Source organism: Zingiber officinale, chromosome 9B (genome assembly GCF_018446385.1).
Source record: "Zingiber officinale cultivar Zhangliang chromosome 9B, Zo_v1.1, whole genome shotgun sequence".
Lineage (NCBI taxonomy): Eukaryota > Viridiplantae > Streptophyta > Magnoliopsida > Zingiberales > Zingiberaceae > Zingiber > Zingiber officinale.
The window spans coordinates 29,131,215-29,155,142 of NC_056003.1; the positions used below are offsets into that span (position 1 = coordinate 29,131,215).

General features: G+C 35.8%; 1 protein-coding gene and 1 pseudogene across 1 annotated transcript; one reads left to right on the top strand and one right to left on the bottom strand.

The window, feature by feature from the left end:
• Positions 1-2,491: 2,491 nt before the first annotated feature.
• Positions 2,492-14,332, top strand: LOC122024808 (annotated as a pseudogene).
• A 1,452-nt stretch (positions 14,333-15,784) lies between these two features.
• LOC122024809 (probable serine/threonine-protein kinase PBL7) lies at positions 15,785-18,768 on the bottom strand. Its single transcript, XM_042583519.1, has 5 exons — positions 18,567-18,768; positions 17,666-17,880; positions 17,284-17,473; positions 16,810-17,201; positions 15,785-16,384 (listed from the first exon to the last, which is right to left on the bottom strand). Exons 1-5 carry the CDS (start codon positions 18,634-18,636, stop codon positions 16,070-16,072), a joined length of 1,182 nt encoding a protein of 393 aa, XP_042439453.1. The 5' UTR covers positions 18,637-18,768; the 3' UTR covers positions 15,785-16,069.
• Between the last annotated feature and the right edge of the window lie 5,160 nt (positions 18,769-23,928).

Below are 23,928 nucleotides of genomic sequence, written 5' to 3' on the forward strand. Positions count from 1 at the left end.
GGAAAGTTCTAGTTGCGGCTAATCAAGGAAGTCCCGGTTGGAGGGACTGGGCGGAAAGTTTTAGCAGGTTGAGGACTTCAGGCGGAAAATCCTACGGGTCAAGGACACTAGGTGAAAGTCCTGGAGGTCGCAGACACCAGGCGGAAGACTGGACGGGTTGAGGATCAGACATCCAGTGGAAAGTCTTGAAGTCTCGGATGCTGAGAAAAAGTCTAAACGGTATAGAGTATCGGTTTGGCATCAGGTACACTTTTAAGAGGAGTAGGTGAGAACGAGTTTCCCGTAGAGGAAACAGTAGGCGTCGGTTCGACTTAAGGTTTCTAGGAAATCCAAAATTAGAACCAGACAGTCCCAAGATTGTCCAAATTATATTGTCTGTTATTTTCTAACTCTGTGATGCAGAATACTGAAGTTGAAAGCTGGCTAAAAAAATATGGTCCAAGTGCCCGGACGTCTAAGCACCCGATTGGGTCCAGGCACCCGGGAAGGAGTCGAGCGGGCGACTAGCAAGCGTTGAGGTGGCACACGTAAATTGGCTAGCCTATGTCACAGTCCAGACGCTCGGATGGATCCAAACGCCCAGGGTTGGATAAAGTTTCAGAGATAAACTTTCGACGAGGTGCAACCACGTTAGCTTAACGGGGGAGCTCGGGGACCAGTCCAAGCACTCGAACATGACTATAAAAGGAGGGTTTGACCAACATCTCAAAAACATTAGAAATAACAACTTCTATGCTCAAATGCTCGCCATGCTGCTCCAGAATCCACTCTAGAACGCCGAAATGTTACCCTGACGACAACGAGCAAGCCTTAAATTTCTAAGTCGTTGGTATAATAGTTTTTCATTTACATTTGTACTTTCAATTATATTTATTTGTATTTCTTCGAACCATTAGTGAATTGCCCAATGAAAGCGATTGTCGATTGAGGGCCTTGGAGTAGGAGTCGTCAAATGCTCCGAACCAAGTAAAAGAAAAGTGTTATCATTTGTTTTCTTTTGCTATTATCTTTATTTCTTCTATGTTTACTCTGTCTATTTTATGAAATTATGAAAAAGTCATGAGCGCTATCCACCCCCCTATCTAGCACTTTTAATCCAACACATTTGAGGGACGAGAAGTCGGGAGGAAGTCTGTTCGAGAAGAAGATCGGAGTTGGATGTGAGTGAGCTCAACTCTAGACGGATGGAGCATCACCCAAGTGATTGGAGTTAGCAAGACTTGAGGTACCTCAGCTGTGTGGAGGCACCTCGAGCACAGGCGTGAAGGTGCCTCGAACACAGGTGTGAAGGTGCCTTAAGCACAGGTGCGAAAGCGCCTCGAGCACAGGTGTCTCGAGCACAAGTGTGAAGGCGCCTCAAGTACAGGCACGAAGGCTCCTTGAGTACAGGCGTGAAAGCGCCTCGAGTATAGGCGTGAAGGCACCTTAAGCATAGGCTCTAAGGCACCTTAGGTCAAGACAAGAAAGTGCCTCCGAAGCCCATGGAGACACTTCCAATGTGGCAGAGCCGTTGGCCGACCGTTGCAAACAAATAAAAGTTTATCCACTTAGAGGTACCTTGGATCCTTTTTGGAGGCGTCCCCAAACAACGATAACTTTTTTTTATGAGGCTATAAAAAGTCTCCGGAGCTAGAAATTAAATATCAATGATTATATTTATCTTTCTAGTTATTTCTGAGCTTTCGAAGACTGTAAGGGGCTACTTTACTTCATAAAGGAGAATTTTAGTGGAACTTTTAATTGTCTTGGATTAACAACCATCTAAGTTGTAACCAAGTAGAATCTGTTGTTCTTTTACTTATTTGTTTATATTATTGTTTCTTAATCGTGTTTAATTAATATTGTATCCTTGCTAAGTTGGAAAATAAGATATTCTTCTAACTTTTATTATAGGGCTATTCACCGCATCTAGTCGGCCTATCGGGACCTATACTTGTGACGTTAATCGTTCGCTAACACTCATATATACTTTTTGATTTACCCGGGTAGCTATAAGAGCGTTAAAAAAATGATTTAAAATTATAAATATTGACTTACAATTTAAGATACCATATTATTACAATCGAGATGTAATATTTGTTTTTTTTTATTAAATTAGAATACATAGGTATTGTAACACTCAAATTATATTATAATTAACACCCACTTTTTAAAATAATCCAAAATAATCCAAATAATTAAGAAAATAAATTTTGATATAATGAATAAAGATAAAATGAGTGGATAGTGAAATATATAAATAATGAGTATTAATATTAAAATAGATATAGACGTGTATTAATAAAAATATTAATATAATGAATACGTAATATATATCAACGTTCAAACACGATGATAGTATCATAGTAAAGTGATAATTAACGTGATAACACTTAACACAAACATTAAAAATTTAAAATTAAAATAATTTTCTTCATTTTTGAAAATTTAATTATTTATTGTAATATTTAAGAATAACAAACAAAAATTTGAGAAATCAGATGAGACAAACCCAAACGCAACTAATACATAGTTACATGCTTGTTAACTGAGCCGCACGTCCTGGCGTGGCTACGAGGTGCCCCCGCCGGACGAGGGAGGGAGGCAGACCAAGCGGGGCACGAAGGAGAAGAAGCGGCCGTCCGGGTCCTCGCCGTAGACTCGAAGAGGTCAGTCGTCGTCATCGATTCCATCTCACCATGCCTCATTCTGGCATCCCCTTCCTCCCCGCAAACATATGGTTTTGCTCAAAATAGAAGTTCGTTGATTCGTCCGATGTAGTTTTCATCGGTGGAAACCTTTCCACTCTGTCATTTCGCAGATGCTGGCGCGTAAGTCTCCTTCGGCTGTCAATGGCATTGCGATCTAGCCTTTTCTGTCGCTGTGGTTGGTTGGATCATTGGATTGCCAGGGTTTTGGTCCCTGCGTCGGCTCTTATATAGACCCTCATTGTTTATCCTTATGTTCTGATGGTCTATCTTCATGGATGCAGATTCTAGGTAAAAACATCTATGACTTTCCCACTTTTGAATATAAAATTGTTAAATTTCTTGTTTGTTGAATCTTCAGCAAGATGATTTGTTCCTTTCTTAAATTGATTGAAATGGTGCTGATGTGCGGCCAGGGATTTGTACGGGTTTCCAGTGAGGCCTCAATACTTGCAAATACACCGTGACTATGCCAAGAAATACAAGGCATGGATTCATCCTCCTTATTGGATTACGTACTGGTATTTAATTGTTTTAGTAACAATTACTTGAATTTGGATGTTCATGCAGGAGGAGGAGGAAGAGAGAATCAAGAGATGGAAGGACTTCTTGGACAAACTTGAGGTCATTGCAGTGTCATCTAATGATTCTTTGGTAGAGGTTGAGTGTTCTTCTTCAGTGTCAAACGTCGAAGGAAGAAATGATAGTTATCACGAGGGTGCCTCACCAGAAATTGCCACAGAGACCAAGAGAGAAGGGGCAACTCACAAAATCCAAAGATGGAGTCCATTAAGGTCAACATTGACTCCCATTGAGCAGTTGATGAGTCATCGGGTGAAGAAGTGGAGTGTACCAACTAGCAATAGAAAAGCTGCTTGTACAAGTGGATGCTGTCACAAACTGGATGACAACAGGGATGTCTGCGGGCAAGTAGGAGGGGCATCTGAAGAATGGTCCACCAAAGAGTTTGATAATGTCGAGAGGCTCAAAATGCAAGAAGCACCACACATTGCTGATTTAGATTTGAAGGAAGTATCTCATTTCCCCTGGATAGAAGAATTGGAAAGCTTGGTTCATGGGGGAGTGCCAATGGCTTTGAGAGGAGAGGTGCAAGCTGACCTCTGTTGTTGAGCTTGTTTTTTGTTTTCTTTTTGTTTTCCAAATTCTAATCGGCATTAGTCCTTTTGCTTAAATTTGTCCTATATGCAGGTATGGCAAGTCTTTGCCAACACCAAGTTTCATAGGATTGAGGGTTATTATGATAAGTTACTAGATGAGGAAGCTGAGAGTAGCGAAGTAAAAGAACACAAATCTAACAAATCCAATGACACTAACAAGACGTCAAACACACCCAAAAGGCAGATTCCTGATAATTGGAGACAACAAATTGAGAAGGTTGTCCTGAGAAAGAAACTTAGACACTAAATCTAGTTTTATTATTTTGCAGGAGTTGTTCTCTTTATATAGATCATTTTCCATCTTGGATTTTGAATTTGTAGGATTTGCCTAGGACGTTCCCGGGACACCCATCTTTGAGTGAAGATGGAAGAAGTTCTTTGAGACATCTACTTTTGGCTTATGCTCGGTATAATCCTTCTGTTGGGTATTGTCAGGTAGGATTAGGATCTATTTTAATTATTTCTTTAAGTTTTTTTTCTTTCTAAATTATGCATATCAATACCTTTGAAGGTTGGTTTCTTTGATTAATCAAGTGAGGAAATTGTCCAACTAATTTTTTAGAATCTTCTAGTCCAATACTATATCTAATAATGGTGGTAGTTTCATCTAGGCTTTATATTTCTCAATTAACCTACAACTTTTATTACTAATATAGGGATAAATTGGAAATTAACAATCTCCCTTAGGCCAAGGCACAAAGTTCAAATCTTTTTTTTTTTGTAAGCTGATTTCCTTTATTTTTTACCTCTTCAATCTTCTCCCTTAGTTAGACACTTTTTAGCATTAATATTACAAATTAAATATGTTTCATAGAGAAAAATGCTTCTAACATCAAATACACTGCAACTTATGTTTGGAGTTCTCTATCTATAGGTCATGAACTTTTTTGCTGGCCTTTTACTTCTTCTAATGCCAGAGGAAAATGCATTCTGGTAGGTATTTATATTCAAGTAGCTTGAAGCTGGCTGGATTTGTTTTACTTGCAACTTCTAATTGTTATTCTCAGGACTTTAGCCAGTATAATTGATGGCTATTTTGATGGATATTATTCCAAGGAGTTGTTTGATTCTCAGGTAGTAATCCATACTTAGCGTTTACCTTTTTGATCTCATATCTTAGCATCCCAATTTTAGAATGTTAACTAGAAAAGTGAAACTGGAGTTGATTTTTTACATGCCTGAATGGAGAAGAAAGACACAATATATAAATACTTATGTTAAACTTTACATGTCCAAATGAAGTCTTCTTTTGCTTCAGGTAGACCAACTTGTTCTTGAAGATCTAGTTCGTGAAAAACTCCCAGCATTGGGTGTGTCTTTTTCTTGTGCATTAATGTTATCCTATTTTTCTAACACCTGTGAATCTAATAGTCGACATGACTGTTAATGGTTTGATGAGGTTCTAGAATTCTAATTGCAGTTAATCATCTTGAGCACTTGGGAGTGCAGGTAGCATGGATCACAGGACCTTGGTTCTTATCAGTCTTTGTAAATATACTTCCATGGGAAAGTGGTCAGTTTTTCTCCTTCCAGCTATTTATATAAGAAACCTTATTATCTAAATTAGCGCACAATCAGTTTCTTTCTATGTTCCATTTCCTTTCAATCAACCTCAGTAAACATTTTCTGTGCCATGTCCTGGCTTTATCAACACATTTGCAGGCGCTTCCTGAAATATTGGATACAAAAGTGTTTTTGCCTTTACTGACTACTCTTCAGTTATTTCAAACCTGTTACTATGCTGATATATTAAAACTCTATATTATTATGTTAAAAAGAGATTGCTGAATGCTAGTGTCTCTTTTCCAGTGCTCCGTGTTTGGGATGTACTGATTTTTGATGGAAATAGAGTTATGCTTTTCCGGACAACACTTGCTTTGATGGATTTATATGGTACTGGGTAAATGGCTATTGATTCATTCTCTTCTCCGCTATTTTTGTTGAGATACTTATAAAATGGTCTTTGTGTTGCATATTGATATTTGAAGTATGATTGTGATACATAGGCACTGCACTGGAGACAACAAAAGATGCTGGGGAGGCAATTACTTTGTTACAAACTCTTGTGGGTTCTACCTTTGATAGCAGCCAACTTATGGCAAAGGCTTGCTTGTATTATCAAACAGTAAATGAAGAGAAACTGGAGCATTTAAGAAGAAAGCACAGAGCTGATGTTATAGCTGTTATGGAGGAAAGGTCCAAAGGACTTCATTCTTGGAAAGACTCCTTCAGTCCAACATCTAAGTTGTTGAACTTTAATTATGACTCAGAGCTATTATACATATCAACCAATTCAACAGCTGAATCAGGTATTTCAAAATCCGCATAGATTTGTATCCATCAATTTCTCGGTCAGCTGAAGGATATGATAGTAGCTTAACAGGCGGTGATCAATTGGATACTCTACCTGATCTCCAAGAACAGGTAGTTTGTAATTAACTCTAGCATGTATTTGTATCAAATGCCATAATAAAACCAAATTATTTTGAGCGTTGAATCTAGGTACATGTCCATGTGATAAAGAATCCTTACTTTCTGAAATATTTATAACAAATTAAAAAGATAAAGATGATCTCATAACTGGTGAGAAATCAGTGCTTATGCATGTCCCTGAGTAAGAAATTACATTCTAATAGACTAGAGTCAGATTATGGTTGTTTTTTTTGGAAGATTAAATTAACTGCTCGAGTTTTATTCCAATTATACTAAGTTAAATTATGGACTGTAAAGCATGAACATTAGCATTGTAACAAAATAATGATTTTTTTTTTGAAACTGTATAAAAATAAGTTACGTTATTCAACAGAAGAAGGAGAGTTTTGGCGCAATGGTAAAGTTGTTGCCATGTGATCAAAAGGTCACGGGTTCAAATCCTGGAAACAGCCTCTTGCAAAAAGCAGGGTAAGATTGCGTACAATGGATCCCTTCCCTGGGACCCGTATGGCGGGAGCTTCGTGCACCGGGCTGCCCTTTTTTTTTTTACGCTATTCAACAGAATTGGTTCCATAAATGTGAAAAAAAATTAAGGGCAGCACTCGTGTCTAAGTTCTGGGGCAAAACCAAATAAGGTTATAAGTAACTAGTAGTTCGAGACTTGGTAATTTATACTAAAATATGTCATTCTATAATTACCATGTATGGATCAACCTTTGGTGCCTTTCATGCAAATATTTTCCCAATGACGAGTGCACATTTCTTCATTAGATTAGAAACATGCGATAGATTTTTTATGAGAATGGGATTTAAATGATATAGGCATATTCAGAGGCGACCAATAGATTTTATAAGGAGAACTTAGAAGAGGAAAATCAATTAGAGTTGAAGTGAAGGTTGCAAGAGATGGAGAAAGACCAAAAGACTATTTAATTAATTTGAATATTACAACAGATGCATACTTTCATAGAAATCTTATTGGAGAGAAAAGATTCATGTAACCAACTCTAAATAGTTGGGGCAAACACAACTTGATTTACAAGTTATCCCATCTCATTCATTATTTGTATTTTTCAGCTTTAACTATTTCTAGTGTTTAAGTGAATGTGGGCATGTTTCTTTTAATTCCTTTTCTGGTAGGTACTAGAAGAGTTCTTACAAAACATTGTTGTTGTTTCTTTACTATGCCAAGTTATGCATTTACATCCTTTAATAGGTAGCATTTTTGAAGGTTGAGTTATGCAGATTGCTGGAGGAGAAACAATCAGCTATTTTAAGGTTTGTTAAAATGGCTTACTTTTTACTAAAAATTGTAAACCATTATTTATGGATTTATAAAGGTTCTTTGTCACTTGGTAGCTATTTTAATTTCTTTATTCCAGCCAAATGCTTATTTGACTAGAATCCCTTCATCTCCAAATTTGTAACATTGTTAAAGCATTTCATGACACAAGACTATACCAGGATGATTCAATTTCTATTCTCAATATAAATAGAAGTCTATAATAGTAGAAATAAGGGAACATAGCAAATTGTTTAGGCTGGTTCTACGCCACAAAAGTGTGAATAATATGTATTATCTTTAACTGTGAACATTTTTCACTGGATTCTCAGATTTTAGTAAATATGTTGCTTATTTATTTTATCCTTCTTTATTCAGGCTTTATCCTATACATTTTTCTATGTTGTGATTGATACCATGTCATTTCAATATCCATTATTCTATCTTTTCCATTCTGACTGTTATTTTGAATATCAATTGCTGTTTGTTAATTTTGCTAGAGCTGAAGAGTTTGAAACGACACTAATGGAAACAGTTAAGCAGGACAATAGGCGACTTCTTAGCGTCAAGGTAGTTTTAAAAATGCTTTAAAATATAAACACATTTATTTTCTGAAAATAAGGTTAGGCTTTGTTTTCCATCATTCTATGACAAAAGATAGTTGAAGATCATTGATATTGAAATGCTGTATTCATTTTTATACACATTGCAACTTATGCAAGTGGTCTTGTTCTAGTTGCAGTAATGATACCATGCTGTGGGTTCTTTCGGAAAAAACATTATAAGACTTTAATTTCTTTCTTCCCTTTTCGAATTGTTGCAAATTACGTGTAGGCACAACCTGAGAGAACCTGCCAATCTCCAGTCTTTGGAAGAAAATTTGGAAATAACAATGTAGAATTTCCTACATCTTTCTAGTATCTTCTACATATAGTTCTTAAACCACAGAACTGCACTCACAATTAATACAACTGCATTAACTCCAAGTAATAACGAATTAATAAGTTCACACTTGAAAGCCTAGCTTGCTACTTAGTTTGTTTGTCACTTCCCATGTGAAGAAGGCTGATAAACTTTGAGTTCATCCTGTTTTTGTTGGTCCATGCTGGCTGGAATTGTAGAGGCGTGCTGCTGCTGCTGGACCATGTTGGTTGGAATTGCAGAGGATAAAAAATGACGTCACTATGTACTTCACCAAGATCTGAATTAGGCATCAGGAGTTGGTTGAGCTTTGCCAATATTTGGCTCAAAGTATTTTTAGCAGCTGTTCTTTGACCTAATTTTGCTGTTTGTGTTACTATATCCTTGTAAAATATGCTACTGAGTACATTTATTTGCTATAATTTTAATATGTATGGCAATTGTTAAATTATTAATCATATGAGATTTTTCTTAAATTAATAATATAAAATAATTTTCTTTTTGTCAATATGTAACTTTTAGAAACAATATCAGATAATTAATAGTGCCATACTGTATAATTATAAAATGTTATAAGAGTTACATGTGGTTCTGATAAATATTATCATATTGTTAGGAATATTTTGTTACATAATTAATACTATTAAATTGCATTCATTTTAGTAATCAAAGAAAGGGATATTACTTCTTGCACAGGTTGAGAAGTTAGAGCGAGAGGCTTCTGAATTGCGACAAACTATGACGACAAAACAACAGAAAGAGAATGCCATGCATCAGGTGTAATTTTCCTACATGATTATCCTTTCTGATTATTAGGTTTCGTATTAACATCACTTGTACCAGAATATTCTCACATTTATGAACTACCTTAGGTTTTGAGGAGGTTAGAGCAGGAACGGAAAGTGACTGAAGATGCTCGCATACTAGCTGAACAAGCTGCTGCTGCCCAGAAATATGCAACCCACATGCTTCAGGTTTCAACTTCCTCAACTCCCGGTTGATTCCTCCTTAATGATACTCTTGTATGTTTTTTTTTCATTATCTTCCACATCTTTATATTGGGCAAAAATCAAAAGGGTGCCCCTGTTTTAATGAATCGCCAAAGGGGCGTCCTACATTGATTTATTATCAAAAGGGCGTCCACCCCTTGTAAAATGATACAATTGTCCTCCACTATAAAGTAAAAGCTTATTCTCATTATTATCTCTCTCCTTATTTTTTTTGCCAAAATCGGTGCATTGTAGCAACTACACAATTGTAGCAGCTATTGAATCTTCTACAACGTGGAAAAAAATTTTAAAAATAAAATTGTTCAGAGCCTTTGAAAAAATTAAACGACGTTTTTTTGAGTTTGAAATTTGGCTATTATAGGTTCCACCCCATAACAAGTTATAGATATATGAACGAGTTTCGATTTAATATATTGTGCGTCTCATGGTTCAATCTGAGCCAAAAGTTATGACCTATCAAAGTTTAAGATTTAACATTCATATTGTATGAGCTATAGTTTGGTAGTTGCTATAACGTAAATGTTAAACCCAAAACTTTGAGAGACCATAACTTTTGACTCGGGTTGAACATGACACGTAATATATCAAATCTAAACACGTTTAGAGATATTTGATTTTATATCTTGTGGTTTAACCCAAATTAAAAATTATGACCTCTCAAAGTTTACTAAGAAGACACGTTGTAGCAGCTATTAAACCGTAGCTACTACATGTGTCACAACTCTGTTGTAGCAGCTACGAAACCGTAACTAATACAACTATAAGTTTAACTTAAAGAAGTCATAACTTTTGATTTTGGTTCAACCACGAAACGCATACTATATCCAATCGAAGCTCATTCAGAGATTTTCAATTTGATATATTGTGCATCTCGTGGTTTAATCCAAGTCAAAGTTATGACATCTTAAAATTTATCCATTATACATGTTTCGTAGTCGCTACAACATGCATAATGGATAAAATTAGAGATTCCATAACTTTTGACTCGGGTTAAACCATGGGACGCACAATATATCAAATAGAAGATCTCTGAACGAGCTTTGATTTGATATATTGTGCATATCGTGGTTCAACCCGAATCAAAAGTTAAGAGCTCTTAAAGTTAAACTTGTAGTTGTAGCAACTACGGTTTCGTAGCTTCTACATCGTGTATGTTTGGTAAATTTTGAGAGGACATAACTTTTTATTCCAATTGAACCATGTGACGCATAATATATCAAATCGAAGATCTCTGAATGAGCTTCGATTTAATGTGTTGTGCGTTTCGTTGTTCAACCCGAAACAAAAGTTATGACCTTTTAAAGTTGAATTTGTAATTGTAGTAACTATTGTTTTGTAGCTACTACAATTGAATTGCCACACAGTTGTAGTAGCTACGGTTTAGTAGCTACTACAACGTGTATGCTAGGTAAACTTTGAGATGTCATAATTTTTAACTTAGGTTGAGGCACATGATGCATAATATGTCAAATCGAAGTTCTCTGAACGAGTTTCGATTTGATATATTGTGCATCATGTAGTTTAGTCTGAGTCAAAAGTTATGATCTCTCAAAGTTTAGAGTTTAACATTCACATTGTAACAGCTGGAATGTTGTAGCTGTTACGGTTTCATAGCTGTTATAATGTGAATGTTAAACCTTAAACTTTGAGAGATCATAATTTTTGACTCAGGTTGAACAACGAGATGCACAATATATCAAATCGAAACTCATTCATATATATACAATTTGTTATTAGGTGGAATTTGTAACAGCCAGGTTTCAACTACAAAATATCATTTAAATCGTTTTCAGAGGCTCTGAACAATTTGTCTTAAATTTTGTTTTTCCGATGTTATAGCAACTATGGAACCGTAGTTTGCTACCACACGCCGATTTAAGCGGGAAAAAAATAGGAGAGAGATAATAATAGGAATAAGCTTTTACTTTATAGTGGAGGACAACTGTGTCATTTTATAGGAGGATGGAGCACCCGTTTGATAATAAATCAACATAGGGAGCCCTTTTGATGATTCATTAAAAAAAAGGGCGCCCTTTTGATGATTCATTAAAAAAAAGGGCGCCCTTTTGATTCTTTTCCTTTTATATTTGCAATATAGATAATGGAAGGACAATATGAAATTACATCTTGTTTCAGGCAGTACAAATTACTATCTACTTAATAATGTAATATAAAAACGTGTGTTCCCTTACTCAAGCATAGGAAGCTTCTTTTCGGGACAAAAATATATGGCTTGTCAAAGAACTTTACACGACAAGCTGATTATGCATGCACAATCAGCTATCTCTGTCTGAATCAAAATCGATTTGCAGTAATACGGTTGGGAACAAGTCTTTCAACCATATACGCAGATCAGAATGCCGGGTTAGGAATCAACCAGAAAGTGATTTTAAAATTTTAAAATATAAAATGTATAAAATGAGGAAAATATTGAATAAATGTCTGTACATAATATTCCAAGTTTGCCATAGTACCAGAGATAGATACATTTATTTGTTGATAAAGAGAATGCTGCACAAATATTATGGTCAACTAGGGGATATGTAAGAACTCAATCGAATTCGAAACTAAGAAAATGATGTATTTGTCTATTAAATCAAAATTGACATAGTACTGTAGCAAGAGACCTGTTCAAATCCTAATTGTAAATTTATGATTCCTGAATTACCTGTGAACATGGTAAATATTTTGATGTGGAAGAGCAAATGACACAATCAGTTCAATTTTTAAAATTTTTGTACTAGAGTGTTTTTTGTAGTCCTCTAATAAGGGCATTTTATAATCATTTATTTCTTCCTTCGTCTTTAAAAGGGCAGCCCGATACATGAAGCTCTTGCCATGCGGGGTCCCGGGGAAGGATCTATTGTATGCAGCCTTAACCTACTTTTTGCAAGAGGTTGTTTCCATGATTCGAACCTGTGACCTTTAGGTCCCAAAGCAACAACTTTACTGATGCGCCAAGGCTCCCCTTCTCAATCTTCCAAGTAATTTTCATCATGGTTATTTAGGGTATAGGGTTATTTGGGTTATTTAGAGTGTAAGGGCTATTTAGGGTTTTAGGGTTATTTGTGGTTTTAGAGTTACTTAGGTTATTAGGATTATTTTGGGTAAAATGCAACCAGACCTGAAAAAGGAAGGAAATATCTTAAAGCTAAAATCGAGAATCCCACTGTTCTTGATGAGATCAATAACTCGTGTTGGCCCGACGGGTTGACGGGGGTGCTGGGGCGAGCGTATTTGCCTTTTGCCACCTTGATGAGATCAATAAAAGTGAAAACTGTTGATCATGTTAGAGCTCTAAATTATTCCAGAATATTTGAATCCATTGACGATAGGAGTATTGAATCTCAGCGTTCAGTACTCCTTTTAAAGTTTGGTTCCAAGTTGGCTATTGGTTCTGGATTGGATGCAGGGGTTTAAAAAATAATTTATACCAGCTTCTTTGTCGGTGCATTAGGTTAATACTTATGATGTAGACAAACTGAGAATACTATACTTTGACCGCCCGAGTATAATAATTATCATGTGAGGCAAAGTGACAATTAATCTGTCTCATTTTGACGAAGCATAAGGGTTATCGATATTAATGTTTGATTATTTGCTGATACATTAATTTTGCTGTATTGGTTGAAGCTTGATAATTTTTTTTATTTGCAAATTTATATCAGGTCCAATTTATTGTAATTTTTTACTGATCTGTTCTATTGATTCCTGTGCACATAAAGGAGAAATACGAAGAAACCATGGCAGCACTTTCAGAAATGGAGAAAAGGGCTATTAATGCAGAGAGAATGCTGGAGTCCACATTGCAAAGCCAGTCAAGCTCAACTGCATCTTCCCCAAGGTATATTCTTAGGATCTATATCTGTGTATCTTTACCTTTCTTTGATGACTTTGCTATCTGTTTCAATTTATTATTTTGTTGTGTGACCAATCGAGTATTGTTTCATATTGTTCTTACCAGGTTATTGGGATTGCTTTCAAGGCCATTTGGAAGCTGGCTTGACAAGAATAAGGTACTCGTAGGAAATTGTTTAAAAGAAATTACTTAATTATGCAAAAATGCTTCTTTCTGTATGCTTAGATTTTATACAAGCAAAAACTTCATGTTTCTGAGTATATTTACCCTGGAATGTAACTCTGTAAATTTTCCTTTCATTATCTACCAACTCGAATGTTAATTCTCCTTGCAATGTACATGATTTCCAAGTTCTCTATGCCTCTATCATTCATCCATCTATTGATGATAATTTTTATCTATCTGAAATAAGATAAGGTTCAGAAGTGCTGGATTTTCGGATTGAGTCGAAGTTTTTTTAAATATAAAATATATTAATTAAAAAAATATTTTTGATAATATTTGATTGTTATAGATATATTTTTTTTAATTATCAGTGCTAGACTCATGTTGGAACGGTAAAAACCATCCATTTCACAGTAGCATGGATCGGCACCACAATTTATGATCTGAACTCTATTTTGGATTTTTGCTTATGATGCTCAACATTGACACACAAATGCTTCTTGTTTAGTTGTGTGGGGCGCCCCCGGGCTCTTGCAAAAATTAGTTATGTGATTGGTTTTATTTCGCATTTTTTCAGGGTAAGCCGGAAATGTCCAGTGAAGATAAAATCTCATCTGTTGCTTCACCGAAGATCTCCACAGACTACAGACCTAGGAATGATCTACAACAATCAGACAAATGACAGATGCTGGTTGAGTAGAACCGTAGCCAATACCTAATGTTCAGTCACAGGATAATTTATCCATTCTTGTACTAAAACCTATTCAGTGAGAAACAGCTTGGCTACCTTACGTCAATGTCTTTTGTCAGATCCAAAAAAAAAAAAGTCTGAAAAACGTAATGTGCAGCATGGTCCATGAACAATGTACTGCAGTGGCAATTATTGCAGGTATGTGTTCGGAAAAAGGACAAAAAAAAATTCCAACTCTTGTAGTTATGTTGTGAGAGAAGATTGATGCATGGTCCACAAAAATTAAAAAGCAAGGATGTGATGATTTTGCCCTGAAGTATGTCTCGGTCGAGTAACTCCAGGTAAATCTTCCTCATCTCCAATCTGATAGTGAACTTGTTTTTTTCAAGGAAAAAGGGCCACCTACAGAGCACAGTGCCATGTTGAAAGGTGAAGTCCAATGTCAAACACTTTCATTTTCTTCTCTCCTAAAAGGCAGTTTGCTTTGACAGACATCTTGACAGCTCAAGTGATGACTGCATGAGTAGTCATATGATGGCTGCCCACGGCCTTGTTCTCTGTCTAATATTGCTGGAGCCAAGTGTTTTGAAATTAAGATTGGCATGGTAACAATTTAAAATTTTATAATAAAAAATTATTTTAAGATCTAGTAACCCATTTTTCCTTGTGTTCCTCCATTGGAGAATCTATTTTCATGTAGAATGTTTGGCTCAGACAGAAAACACTGTGGGGAGCTGCAGATTGCAGCAATCTTTAAATTCCTCGCTTCTAATCATGTATCATTACATCTGCTGCAGTAGGTTTTGGAATCCCCTTCATCTTGTGGTACCACAAACAAATAATTGAAGATGCACCACCAAATCAAAAGATTGAAACAATTAGCTAATGACACTTAGATAGTCATCTATTTTTTCTGCTAGTCCATGACTTGTGTGGGTGTGCTGCAGGTGGAGCTTGGTCTCTTGTTCTCGTGCACTGACATCATGCTAGGGGAGATGGCCAGGTAATTCACATTCAGCCTTCAATTTCACATACACTTCTGCCTGCTGGCCAAGTTGGCGACACGCCATTCATCATTGACTGAACGATGCAATTTAAATAGAGTTCTGGATTTAAAAAAGTTAAGAGTGAACAGCAGGAACCTTGTCCGATTAGTGTGTTTTCCATCTTGAGACAGACATGCATCAGCTCGGTCGAGTTGGTAGAATTGAATCCATAGATCAAGTACTACAAAGACCTGCTACATGTGTTGTGGGAAGGAAATGAGAGCGACAAAGGTGTAAAGAAGCTGGGACCAGAGGAGCTGGCTCATTTACCTGTGGGCTTCTTCTCTTGAGAATGCTTTGATCAGAAGGGAAGGGTACAGAGACACCATTCATCAATGCAGCAATTGCTAGGCTGGCAAAATAGTAAGACATGGCCTTGCTGGCTCACCTGCTGCATCCTCTTGCTGTCCTTTCTCCTGGCCAAGCCCCTATATGTCATTCCGTCCAATAAAACATACCCTAATATGAAGAACAAGGTTTTGAGTAGTCAATTTTCACCATTACAAATGAGAAACATTCCGAAAGTAATCTAGATATTATAATATATGATGTCTAACACTGGACTTAGATACAAGGGCTAGAAACAACATATAAACCATGAGGATAATAAATAAACAAAGATCTGGTTCAGTAGACCGAAAAAGGATCTGGTTCCTGTTGGTTTATGCAGCAATTGTAGCAGGCTCATTAACTGTATGGTGTAAGACTTTTCTCATTTTGGACATGGCACTGTTCTGGAGGTGATTGATCTTGCGATGAGATCAGTATAGACTCTTAAGGCGATCTATCAGGTGATTTCACTTTGATGCTCTCAATCGATCTCTTTCTGATCCATTGCGTGGTCTTTTTTCCATGTCCAATCTTGTCTGAGGTGATCCCGGAGCTGCCAATTGAGAGGTCTGGTTTTGGTTCTTGGGGTTGTTAGATTGTGAAGCTAGGTAGGTGAGGGCTGTGACGACATCCGCTATCAGAGGCCTCATGCTAGGCTGCTCTTGTAAACACATTGCTGCAACGGCTAGCGCCTGGTATAAGCCTCGAACCGGGTAGTGTCCCAGAAGCATTGGATCAGCCATCTGAGCAAATTTCCTCCTGTCTCTAAACAACGGTCGTGCCTGCAACCGTAGAATATACTCAGGTTCAAGGAAAAACAATATGATTCAAGCAACAATCTACTTTGTACCAGAACAACGAAAATTCTTCCTCCATAGTAAGAATCATGTTGGTCTCAAGCTAAGTTGCGTACAACCAAAGAATAGACAGTTATGAAAAATCATAATGACAAGCACCACGACTGGATACTGGACAATGTCAGAAGGTCCTAATCTAACCCAATTAGTACAAAGAGTAAATGCGTCGAGAATAGTGTGATGATGAGTCATGAAAACGATGCTGAAAATAAATAAATTGAACAGCACAATCTGGAAGAGAAAACCTTTATGCTCCTTTTACTCTAGGAAGTAAGATGATGCATCTATTTTCTATTTTTGAACTTCAGATGTAAATATAGGAGATTAGATTATCATGCATATATGCTTACCCATGCAACAAGATTGTGCTCCCCTGCAGCTCTAGAATTGTCAATAGCCCGTCTCCCCGTGATAAGCTCTAAAAGAACAACTCCAAAGCTATAAACATCAGACTTTAGCGTCAATTGTCCAGTCATTGCATATTCGGGAGCACAATACCCATAAGTGCCCATCACTCTTGTTGACACATGAGTGTTATCGCCAACAGGGCCTAGCTTTGCCAAGCCAAAATCTGATAACTTGGGATTATAATCCTCATCGAGAAGGATATTGGAGCATTTTAAATCACGATAAATTACAGGAGGACTTGCAGTATCATGCAAATACTCTAATCCTTTTGCCGCACCTGCAGCTATTTTCATTCTAGTGTTCCAATCAAGCCACTTCTTATCTGGGGAAGGATCTGTTGCATTCGCATGAGAAGACAAATCGTGAGTCCAAATAAATGAAAATATGAGAAATGTCATGATCATGCCACAACGAACCGTGAAGATGATCCTCCAAGGATCCTAATGCCATGTATTCATAAACCAAAAGTCTTTGATCTCCATCAGCACAATATCCAATAAGATTAACAAGATTAGGGTGGTGAAGAAGACTTAACATCAGAACTTCGACGAGAAATTCCCTGTTCCCTTGTAAGCCATTGCGATCAAGCTGCTTTATAGCAACAACCTGAAACAAAATTTTCCATTATCAACTTTATATAGCAACACCAAATCTGAAATGCTAAATAATTTCAATAAAAGACATCATACTAGATAACATTTCATGTTACAAAAACATCACTAGCAAGATCAGAAGATTCAGATATAAACAGGCAACAGTAGATAATAAATAACACACCATGAGTTAAGATGAACTAACCTGGTTGCTACTTTCCAATTTTCCTTTATAAACTCGACCAAATCCACCTTCCCCCAAGAGGCAATCAGCTCTAAAATTCCTAGTTGCTGCAGCCAATTCACGAAACGTAAGCGTCTGAGCGGCGATCCTCCCGGAAGTACTGCTGGAGATCTGTTTTTCCTTCAGTGAGTTTTGTTTCTTCAAATCTGCAGATGATGATTTTGATTCCAACTTTTCTGATACAAATCCAAGCAAAAAGGTTATCACAGCTACGCTTACACTTTGTCCATCAACAAGAGAATCTATAGCTTGGAACCAGTACTAAATCTAGAGGTGTTCTGGATTTCAAGGAATACCCGTAGAAAAACATGTAACATTTGGGATACATGTGAAAACAGTGTTCAATGAAGTCCAGATGTGGATACAATCTGTTTCAAATAACACTTGTTGCAGCTCAAACCAAGCAAAGGGGGAAATCGTTAATCGAAATAGCAACCAAAATACAAAGGTTAATCTGGTGGTTCAAAGGTAAGGCAACCATCGACTGCTCGATCGGTCTCCTTTGCGCTCCCAAATCGCTTTCCTGCCGCCGCTAGTAATATCTTTCAAATGGAAGCCGAAGCAGTAGCCTACCAACCCGACCCACCTCAAAATCTATCTAGCGTTGATCCATTTTCCAAACACCAACCGGAAGAAGAACGAAGCAGATCGGCGAATCGAGCAGTAAAAAACCCCCAAAACTTTCCGCCGGAAATCCATCTCCCCCGATCAAAATCCACTTGCCCCATCATAAAAGAAACAGAAACGAAACAGAAAGAAGAAATCGTCGGCCATAACGATCTTCAACTAGCCACTCAGAACCAAAAAAAAAAAAAGAGAGAGAGAGAACACTTTGCGGCAAGAAATCCCGATGGAAGATTACCTGACGCTGGTGAGATCTGGTCCTTCCCGTCGTTCTTTGGGGGTCTGGTGCAGGGAAAACAACCTCCCATCGCTCACCCACCGAACTCTTCTCTGATTTCTCCTGCCGAGCACTGCCGTCGCCCGTTAAGCAAGGATGAAACAAAGACGGGAAAGGAAAGTTTTTGGACTGCGTCTGCGCTAGAGAGAGAGATAGAGAGGATTGAAGCAAGAGTGAGCCTGTGTATTTATAGGACAGCTACTTTAGTTGAGTCAAACAATTTCTTTTTAATGAGAGTTTTTTTTATTTATATGTTTAAAAAATTGGTAATGGTTGGAAATTGTTTTAAAGATTGGATTTTTTTTTTACATGTTAAACAAGAAGTTATTACCTTCTTTTTAGGTTTCTAATGATCTCGGGAAAAAAATCAATTTACCCCATAAAGTATTTCTTTTTTACAGAATAGTGTCAAAATTGTCAATGTAATTCCACTCGTGGATAATTTAAAATTTTCTAAGGATAATCTATAAATAAATGAAGAGTAAATTTGAAAAAAAAAAAATCTCTAAATAGAATTTGGATTTTACCTGTAGTCCCATTTTAAGAAAATTTTGTTTCTATTATCTTTTAGGTAAATTTTATTAGCTCCAGCTTCCTCGTATAAATATTATTATCTAATTATTTCTCATATTTTTTTTTTATAAAAAATTTAAAAATAAATATAATTTCTCTTAAATTTAATACTTTAAATTAAAAATGAGTATATTTTTGAACAAATTGAGCACAATTTTTTTTCCACTTAATATAATTCCTCCTAAATTCAACATCATTTAAAAAAAAATCTAGTATATTTTTCATTCAATCGAACACTATTTAAAGAGAATTTAGTATATTTTTCATCTAATTGAGGTGGAAAAGAGTTATGCTCAATTTAATTAAAAATATACTAGATCCTGTTTTAATATGTTTAATTTAAGAGGAATTATACTCATTTTTAAATTTTTCATATCTAAAAAATATGAGAGACAATTAGGTAAATTGATATCCATGATGTTTGGTTAGGGAGTGGAAATTGAGAATGATTTTTTTTGGTTTAATATAATTCCTCCTAAATTTAGCATCATTTAAAGAGAATCTAGTATTTTTTTCATTACAATTAAGCACTATTTAAAGAGAATCTATTATATTTTTTATCCAATTGAGATGGAAAAAGAGTAGTGCTCAATTTGATAGAAAATATACTAGATTCTAGTTTAATATACTAAATTTAAGAATAATTATATTTATTTTTAGATTTTTTATATCTAAAAAATATGAGGGGCAATTAGATAAATTGACATTCATTATGTTTGGTTAGGGAATGAAAACAAAGATTTTTAGCAATAGAGACTTTATGTAAAATTTTGTTTGTGATTGGGTACTATATGTAAATTTTCTCATAAATAAATAAATAAAAGATGAATTATGCACGTTATTTTTTTTATAGAAATTGTCATGTGCATGTTAGCCCTAGGCCTACGATGAAGCAGAACAACATAAATTATCATCTAGGTATTCATAGTTCGATTTCTAACTATGACACAGATTTTTTTCTCTAAATGAAACGTACAACTACGAGAAACTGGGCTTCTGGATCGTCTGTCGTAAATATTTCTCGATTTATCTTGACAAACAATGAAAAATTTTTGTAGGACCGGGCCGCTCGTCTCAAATTCGATGCTACCTAGTTCATTATTTTAATTGTCATGTGCATGATGTGTTCTTGATTAGACGAATATATATATTAACTACAGATATATCCGTTATGTTGTGTACCTCACTTTCACGACTTCAATGTGTGATCTTGCTGCGCGACTGTGCTATGTGACTAACTCAGTCGGGACATCCAAAAATGATTCAAACGCTTCGATATATTCTGATTCACTTGGGGCATACAGATCATTTTTGAACTCTCGAACACATTTAGTCGTGCAGCGCAATGACGAAGATGAGCATAGCATGGAAACTATAACTATAGAATATTTAATTTTAAATATTTTACTTGTTAAAATACGATAAATTTTAATGAATCTATTATACAATTTAAAAGGACAATTAACAAGAACATGTTGCCATTGAAAAGTATTTTAAATTAAAAGGACAATTAACAAGAATATGTTGCCATTGAAAAGTATTTTAAAAAATAGAATCTTATATTATGTTTTTATTAAAAAAAATATTTGTACCCTTGATTATATGGTATAAGAGACTTTTTAGCATGATAATGAATCACAACAAAACTGCTCCAAATAGCAACGGTCATATCCCGTCGCTAGAGGTATATTACGACGGAATAATGATTGAATGCATATCATTATATAAATATCCGTCATTGACACTATAGCGACAGATATTAAATATCCATCTCTAAATATAGCAACAGATATTTATATATCCGTTGTTATATGTAACGAAGGATATTCAAATATTCATCGCTCTAGTCAAACAGAATGAGAGGTGTTAGTGATGTGTGTAGATTGTATACACTTGTTTAGCATGTTTTGACGCACATTTACATATTTTGCACATGCTTTGTCTACGTATTTTTATACTTCCAGCTTTCCTTTTAACATATTTACTCTTTTTGTTCGGAGATCTGCTTTTGTGCATTTTCTGTACACAGGAGTCTAAATTGGTGAAGGTTTCGTGTTTAAGGCCAAATCCGCAAGCGAAGCAAAGGAGGAAGGCACCATTCTAGTACCTCACACGTAGACCCGACCCCGGGTCGGGTCTGGCCCGGACCCGGTTCGCCGGGTCGAACCGGAACCGGCCCGGCAAGTTGCCGGCGGTTCAGCCGCAATTTTTTTTTTTAAAACGGCTTGAACCGCCGGTTAACCGGAGGTTCATAGCCGTTGGAACCGCCGGTTAACCGGAGGTTCATAGCCGTTGGAACCGCCGGTTAACCGGCGGTTCATAGCCGTTGGGAGGGTTTTTTAGGTATTTTTTTTCAACGGTTAGGATCATTTGACCGTTTTTTGATCAATGACTATGATTTAGTGTCCGTTACTATCAAAACTCTATAAATAGAGAGCTTATTTCATCATTTTTCACACACATCTTCTCTACTCTTAATCTCATTTTCGTATTCTCTAATCTCTACACATTTTCGTTTTCAATTTTCAATTACAATGGAAGGAGGCCGCGGAGGTGCATCATCTCGAGCTCGGAAGGGAAAGCAAATAATGAATCCGTGGGAGGAGGACCCCAACATTCAATCCACCGATGATGAGATCGAGCATCTTCCGAATCCGACACCTGACACACAAGGAAGTACCGATGCAATTACTTCTAAGGTTCGGGAACTTCCTCCTCTAAAGTCTTCTATTTTTACTAAACATTTTGAGAAGGTCACTCTTCCGTGAGAAATGCGTGCAAAATGTAAGCAATGCTTCCTACAAATTCCAAGCGACGGCTATGGGTCGTTGAAACGACATGTAGAAACGAAGCACCCGACGGAATATGGGCTCGACCGTTCTCAAACACAATTATCAAGATTTTCTTCAACTAGCGGTAGTACCGATTCCGGTTTATTTTTATATTCGGATAATAAATTAAGAGAATCATTAGCTAAATTTGTTTCCGTAGAACATCTTTCTTTTAGTTTTGGATCTAAATGCACATTTGAAGATTTTTGTAAAGAATCTCTTAATCCATGTGCTAAACGTGTTCCTAGGACTACACTTACTCGTACAATTAAAAAATTAGTAAAACAAGGAAAAAAGAATTCAATTGATGAATTTAGTAAATTAGATAATAAAGTTTCTTTATGTTCAGATATTTGGAGTGATCATTGGCAAACACATTCGTATATGGGTGTGACTTGCCATTGGATCGATAACTCTTGGAACCTCCAAAAAAGATTATTAGCTTATAGATTTTTTGATGAATCACATAATGCTCATAATATCGCACAATTATTATGTTTAATTTTAGAAGAATATGGTTTAACTCATAAAAGATTTTCAATATCATTAGATAATGCTAGTTCTAATACTGCTTGTATAGATGATCTAAAATTTGTTTGTCAACCTATTATTGGAGGTTTATTTTTTCATATTCGTTGTGTATGCCATGTTTTAAATTTATGTGTTCAAGATGGTTTAAAAATTTTAGAAAGTTATATTAAACCAATTAGAATTGCAATTTCTTATTTATGGTCTCATCCATCTATAATGAAACAATGGGGTAGGTTTTGTAAAATTAATGGAATGAGACCTAAAAAATTTCCACGTGATGTACCAACACGTTGGAATTCAACATACCAATTATTACAAGATTCATTTCAATATAAAGAATTATTATGTTCATTTTTTGCACAAAACACTAATACTAATATATATTTATTTTCACAACAATGGAATATTTGTAGTAGTATTTGTGAAATTTAAAAGTATTTAATGATGCAACCGAACAACTTTCCGGTGTTTATTATCCCACTGCTCAATTAGTTTTAGAAAATTTTTCTAATATAGTATTAGTTTTAAATGAACATATTAATAATGAATCTTTATCTCCTTGCATCTTAGCTATGAAAACTAAATGGGAAAAATATTTTTATTTAATTCCTGAAATTTATTTAATTGCATTTGCTTTAGATCCTAGATTTAAATTAGAAGTTTTACAAGAAATGTTAACTTTATATTATGATGCTTTAATTCCAATTAAAGATTCTTCTTCCCCTGATCCAGCTAATATTATATATAATGTTAGAATTTATTTATATGATATTTATAATCAATATTATGCAAAATATGGAACACAAATTAATATTTCTGAAATTCAACAAACTACTAGTAGTAATTTAAAACTTACAAAATCACAACTCTTATTAAAAGAATGGACAAAACGTCCACGGGGATCTTCAAGTTCCACACAGGAACTTGAGAATTATTTGACGACTTCTTTTGATTTTAATGAAGCAGATAGCGAAAACTTCGATATCTTAAAGTGGTGGTCACAGAAGGCTTAAAGCTTTCCCGTTCTCTCCGTGATCGCAAAAGAAATTTTAGCTTGTCCAGTATCAACTGTTGCTGTGGAGCAGACGTTCAGTGCCGGCGGCAACATATTAGATGAACGACGATCAACTTTGTCTCCCGACTCATTGGAAGCCCAAGCATTACTGGAAGATTGGACCAGAGCGGAGAAAAGAATCCAAGGAATGCAACTTTCAGATGACGAAGTTGAAGATTTTGATACTGAAGGAACAAATACGACAGGAACAGGAAATGGAAGTGAATGAAAATGTAAAAGGATAAAAATGTAAAAGAACTACGTGGGCTTTGATTCCCCTAAAGGGATATGTAGGCAACTTAAATAAGTGCAAGCCCTTTTTTTAATAAATTTT